This window comes from Dryas octopetala, chromosome 1, assembly GCF_963921425.1.
Source record: "Dryas octopetala chromosome 1, drDryOcto1.1, whole genome shotgun sequence".
Classification (NCBI taxonomy): Eukaryota; Viridiplantae; Streptophyta; class Magnoliopsida; order Rosales; family Rosaceae; genus Dryas; species Dryas octopetala.
In genome coordinates this window covers 1,780,334-1,786,567 of record NC_141366.1, presented here as the reverse complement: position 1 = coordinate 1,786,567, position 6,234 = coordinate 1,780,334, and the positions used below count along the sequence as shown (strand labels likewise).

Sequence of the window (6,234 nt, the reverse complement as noted above, 5' to 3'; positions counted from 1 at the left end):
TTATTTTATTATTTTTTTTGTCTATGTGACATTTTTTAAAACCACGTCATCGTGCTATGTAAGCGTTTAAAGGTTTGACAGACGGAAAAGCTAACGGAGGTATGTAATTGCAACAAAATGAAAGTTGAGGTACTGACATGCAACTTTTTAAACTTGAGATACTAACTTAAAATTCAAGGTAAAATTGAGATATTAAATTATAATTTACCCAAATAATAATAATGTCTCGTGCCTTTTGTTTTTCAACACAAGGCGTGATGTCCAAGGAATCAAGCTCACCCTTCCATTCTCTTTTCTGATTTACTCACTCCAAGTCTCCAAGCTTCTCTTCTCCTTGATGATATCAATAAAATAATTATCATATTTAATTACAATTACACAGCAATATAAAACTAAAAGTACAAATGTTCTAACAAAATCGCCGAGTATATTGGATAAAATCGGCTTTACTCACTATAATAATACACTCAGCTTCCGTTAGGACCTTTGAGCTTCACCGCCGCTCTGTCGTAGACGGTGGCAGCTTCCTCGGCCGTGTCGAAGGTGCCGAGCCAAACCCGCTTACGTCGGGTCGGGTCCCGTATCTCTGCGGCCCAGCGACCCCAAGGCCTCCGGCGGACGCCCCTGAACTTTTTTCGGCGAGAAGGGTCCGATTCCGGCGAAGTCGAGTCGGGTCTCTTGGTGGGTTGGGGTTGCTTGAGGAGCTTAGAAGCAGAGGAGTTGAAAGTGAAAGAAGAAGAAGGTGATGAAGATGGCTCCAAGCTGATCTGTCTGACATGGCGCTTGACTCTCCGTACGGAACCCTCATCGTCGTCGCTGGAGGAGTCGGTGGCGTCGGCGTCGGTGAGTATGATCCGAACAAGCTTTTGAGGTACCCGGGTGGGTTTGGCGGGTGGGTTTTGGGTTTCATGGATGAGCTTCTTCATAGTGGTAACTTGCTCTGAAAATTTGACCATGGGATGTACGGAAGAGGAGTTTCTCTAGTAGCTCATCATGGATTCTGAGGTAGAGGAAACGAAATGGAGGAGATGGGTATGCTTTTGTTCTGGAGCAAATTTTATCACTAGCTAGCTTGGCATACAAAGAGTGAGGAAGGCATCAAAATAAGTTCATCGCCCTGCTGGTTGATCAATTTTCCAATTAATCTGCAAGTTCTGCAATTAATAAATGTTGCACTAATTAAAAATGCATATATTAAAAGAGACATTCATATTTTATCAATTCCAAGGAATAATAAATTAAGCACGAAAGTAATTCATTTAAGGGAAAGCTAACATGACGACTGCGAGGAAGCCTCAGACATATGCTAATTACTCTTTCATAAATAAGAAATGAATCGATCTGATGATGTCGGCCAAATCTTCATAGGCTTCCTCAAGCAGGTTATTTAGCAATAATATTGAAATATATAGGAAAAACGTACATTGCTAGCTAGCTAGCTAGAGAAACACTTACTAATTCATATATGATAGGCAAGTCTTAAAGAGAGTTATTCACATAATTATATATATAAGGACATAAACTATTATCAACCGTTGATTGATGTAATATTTTCAAACAAAATATCTTGAAAATAAGGACATAAACTATTATATGTGTTAAAGTAATATTTTCAAACAATATATCTATATTGCTCATTGATTGAAATTTATGAATAACCAAAATTCTTGAAAATAAATATAAATTTTTGGTATAAAACATTAAAAGTTAAAAGAAAGGACTCAAATGAAAGAAAAAGTACAAAAAAAAGAGTGGGCTAATGATAATGAGGGTTGCACCGCGTGCCAACGTACCTATGGTGAGGATGGTCTAACATGTGACTGTAGTACATTAGACTGGGTTCAGTTACAGCCCAGGGAACAGGAAGATGGATGATTCGAATTTAGAACCTCATATAATAAAATTGAGAAAAATACGACTAGACAAATTAATTTTTGGAGCTTCAAATTGCATGTTTTTACAAGTTTACTATAAATCTCTCATTACTGTAATGAGAGGTTTGCTTTTACTGAATTTCTTTCATTATAATACTAAATAAATTACACACAACGTATGTAAAGTACGATAGAAGTTATAATGGTAGGAAGAGAATGTTGTCGGCAAGCGGATGAAAGTGGAGTGATTCATTTTTCTACTGTGGTGCCTCACCACCTTGCCTTCCCATATCTCTTTCAGCACCCATATCCAAACTCCCTATTTCAAGTTCAATGTCAACCAACCCGTACAGCCCAAAAGGTTGTCACAGACGATGATCCATCCAAACGGGATTGAATCTCAAACCTTCCCAGTCCAAGTCCCAGAAAATAAGGAAAGAAACAAGTGAACCAAAGTACGATAAGGAGGGAATTGCCAATAATGTATCATAGTTAGGGGTGGAAGGAGAGGATGAGGCGACAGTGTGAGGAAGGAGAAAAAGGTGATGGGTTTTGCAGAGAGGCAGAGGGCAACGAGAGTGGGAGAGAGAGAGAGAGAGGCGACGACAATTGGTGGGAGTCAGGTTCTGGGTGCAGGCACGGGCAAGCAGCGCTGTAGTTGATGGTGGTGGAGGTGATGGAGGTGGTGGTGCTGGGTTGCTAGTTTCTGGAGACAGGTTCGAGAGACTAAGAGGAAGGTGATGGTGGTGCTGAGTTGCGAGCACACGATTTGGTATCGATAACCGTCAGTTGGGGGAGGCTAAAACTGTTCCACCGCCGAGTACAGGCAGTGCAGTTCAGTTATCTACCAATACTAAAAATTCCCAAAATACTACCAAACCGATCAGTTCCGATCATGTTGGCCGTCTATATTTTTTGGTTGGTCGACAAAAAAACCATTATTCATAGTTGCCCCCAAACAGCAAACAATTTAACAGAAGCGGCAGCTAAAAAGACTAGATCAAAGCTCAAAAGCATAAAAAAAAATCCCCTTTTTTTCCGGTCAAAACTCAAAAGCATAGTAAGGTCTGCAAGCAATAGAGTATATGACAGCCGACAGCCAAAATGTAAGAGACTCTTCTTCTCAATGTTTAAACGTCACAGCAAAACTGTTACTGTCGTAAATAGTAAAACGCAGCTCATCATTCATTGCCTCCTAATAGTAAAAGCACAACAGACTAGATTATGTCCCAGTGTTCCTTCTACCAACACGAGCAACAAAACCAGCTTTGATGGGAGCAACTGATCGTCCAGAACCACACTGCAACAATATAAAATTATCAAATTAATTAACCTCACACTAACAAAAGGCAGGATAAACTCAATTTTAAGAATAGAGAAAATGAACCACAGTGCATATAAAAACATATACAGTAGCACATTCCCTTGATTAAAGAAGAAACTATGGGGTAACCACTTATTAAAGTAGAAACTACTAAAACCACCAAACCAACAGCCAACTAATTGAGAATGCTAACAACATTCTATGATTTGTTACCTTCTCGCATCTGAGAAAGAAGAGACGATTCTCCTTTGAAAGAATAGTGTCGGGACTTTTGCAACCGATGCAAATGACATATTCATCTGAAAAAAAAAAAGTGCCATGAGCAAAAATGGGAGGATAGTAACAACTGCAAAATAAAACACATACAAAAGGACACACATAACTCTCAAGCATGCATAATCAACACAGCAGCATGCAAACCACTCCATTCAGACCATTCCACATTAACAACTGTAATAAGAAAATAAATCAAACCAGAAGATAAGGTACTCACTGACATATCGCCGCAGTATTCCTTCGAAATTCTTTGGTGCAAATCTTCCCTTTACAACTAACCTCTGTTGTCCATCAAGTGATCCACTTGTCCCCAGTTCGGCCAGCAAGAAAGCCATGACATGATCTGGCTGCCTATGCATCCTGTAATTTTAAGGAAAATAAAAAGTAGAGGGGTTTTCAGATCAAATAATAAGTAGATGGAATCAAACGATAGCTTAGGAAAATAAATCTGGGAATATGTGAAGTGAACTTTTATTATTCTAGTGTTAGGCATCATTCCATCCACAACAATCTGCACAGACCATACATGCACTCCTTAACATATGAACCGTAAGCACATTTGATAATGAAAACACAACACAGTTGTATACAGAATGACAGTTAAATGCATCCAAAAAAAATTACTTAGTTCACTGTCATTAATTCAAAGTAATTTCAAAAGTCAACTTTCAGAGACCAGTGTTCTGGAACTTAAGTACATGGAACACAACAATAAGCATGTTAACACCAAAGAAATATCCTTTTTCAGAGATGACTGTCCACAGAAATACTATGGCATACATGCATAAAAACCAAGGTAAACTGAGACACCACCAGAAAGAGAATAAGAAATGCATCGGTGAGTCAACTGAGATACTATGGTGGGAACAGAAACCTACGTTTTGCATAGATCCATGAAATTCACAAAAACAGTTTTCTTGGTCCCCTCACGAAGAACTTGTGGAGGCCTCATAACTGTCCTACGCCTGTCTCCAGCCAGCTCCGGATTATTCTCCCGAAGAATGTTGAACACCCTACCAAGAAGCTGCAGACATCGCATCGAAAATAAATTATATATGTAACATACAGATCAAGGAACCATCACAATACTGTGAGAGAATACACACCTCCTCATATGTGTAATCACGATCGCTCCCCTCCCAAGGATAAGTGGCCTCTAGTACAATACCTTCTACTTCTTCATCCTCACCAGTACGCTCTAAAAGGCCAACATTATAAGATCAGAAACAATTTTCTTTCTTGAGTACAGTGAGGTTACAGGCATCTTAAGAGGATAAAAATAGTTATCAGTCAAAGATTAGAATGCAATCTCTTACCATCCAAATCTTCCCCTGCATCACCACTCTCTTCATTCAAGATACTGGGTTCAACCTATAATCACACCAGCCATCAAAAGTCAATTTCCAGGAAAAAGATTCTGCAAACAGACAGTGGAAAAGCTTGGCAACTTACTAGCTTCTTCTTCTTCTTTTTCAAACCAGAAAACGAACTCTCCGGCGCATCAGAAACTGCAATGACTAAAAATATAAGTCCCCCACAAAGGTGATGAATGTATAACAAGTTTGGAAAAGAAAACATCACAGAGTAATCATTGATTGTTCAATTAAACCACCTGCCAGGGTTTCTGTTTTCTCAGCCAACTTGTCCACGGAATCATCAGTAGATTCCTGAATTACAACCTTCTTCTTCTTCTTCTTTTTAGTAGGATCAAAAGGGGCAATCTGAAAGAAAAGATAAAGAACCACAAAACTTAGCTCTAGTCAAGAGACTCAAGTCATCGTACCTTCATATCAGTATAACTGTAGTATCGACCACATAATTCTAGTCAAGCAATCAGAACAACTTTAGAGAATGCTAAACAACAATCTGGGAAATTTGTCCTCTCTAAGATGAATCAACAACTCGTTTTTATTGGGTTCTTATACGTCTAAAGGGGCACTTGATGGCAGACTGGCACTCTTAAATTGGAGGAAGAAGCACCATACCAAATAGTAATTTTTTATCATCATTATAGTTTCCACTTATATTCCTTTAATGTAACATTATTCCATCTTCCTTTCTACTATTAATAGATTTAAGGAAAATAGATAGTATAGTTCCTAGACTGTAATTAGTTACCACCAGATGAAAATTTTGACATAATTCCCAGGTGGTTTTTAAGAGAACTTACATCTGCCACCTCCTCCTTCACCTCAACCGGATTGTCGTCTGCCATGTTTGCTGCAAAACAAGTGAAACAAAATCAATCAATCCTGCACAAAAAACCCGAAACACCACAAACCAAACAAGGCTTATTTTAACTTATAATCCCTCTTTCCAATTGTTTCAAGACAATAAACCCTAGAAACCAGAAAAACCACAACGGGCAACCAAATACAATTAAATCCGGTGCGATTGCAAGAAAAGAAAATGATTATATAAAAAATCAAAAATACATTTAACCGCGCATTCCCATCCGGACCATCTAATTACAATTGAAACAAAAAGAAAACGCAAAAAGTTGAAGAGCAAAACAAAGCAAACCCTAGAAAGTTAAGATAGGAAATTGAAGAATGTTTGAGGATTGTAGAAACCCTAGAACGAGAAAAGGACTAGGGGATTGTATAGAGAGTAGCTTACATCGTAAAGAAAGCTTCCCCTTCTCCGGTGTGACTGCGACTGTGAGTGTTTGCCTAATCGATTCGCTCTCGAGCTGTGTTGTGTGCGTTGTAATATTTTGCTATTTATAGTCCGTTCGTTTCGTTGTAATTCTTTTTTTAG

The 6,234-nt window shown here is 38.6% G+C and overlaps 2 protein-coding genes across 2 annotated transcripts; both read right to left on the bottom strand.

Moving 5' to 3' along the window:
• Nucleotides 1-242: 242 nt before the first annotated feature.
• LOC147296228 (pathogenesis-related genes transcriptional activator PTI6-like) lies at nt 243-1,346 on the bottom strand. The gene has a single exon (XM_086228909.1). The coding sequence runs from the start codon at nt 954-956 to the stop codon at nt 468-470; it is 489 nt and encodes a 162-aa protein (XP_086085035.1). The 5' UTR covers nt 957-1,346; the 3' UTR covers nt 243-467.
• Nucleotides 1,347-2,893: 1,547 nt separating this feature from the next.
• LOC147296227 (eukaryotic translation initiation factor 2 beta subunit) lies at nt 2,894-6,234 on the bottom strand. The gene is made up of 10 exons (XM_086244158.1): nt 6,094-6,234; nt 5,645-5,694; nt 5,087-5,195; nt 4,927-4,982; nt 4,791-4,845; nt 4,581-4,672; nt 4,353-4,498; nt 3,692-3,834; nt 3,412-3,497; nt 2,894-3,174 (listed from the first exon to the last, which is right to left on the bottom strand). The coding sequence occupies exons 2-10, from the start codon at nt 5,687-5,689 to the stop codon at nt 3,097-3,099; spliced, it is 810 nt and encodes a 269-aa protein (XP_086100284.1). The 5' UTR covers nt 5,690-5,694; nt 6,094-6,234; the 3' UTR covers nt 2,894-3,096.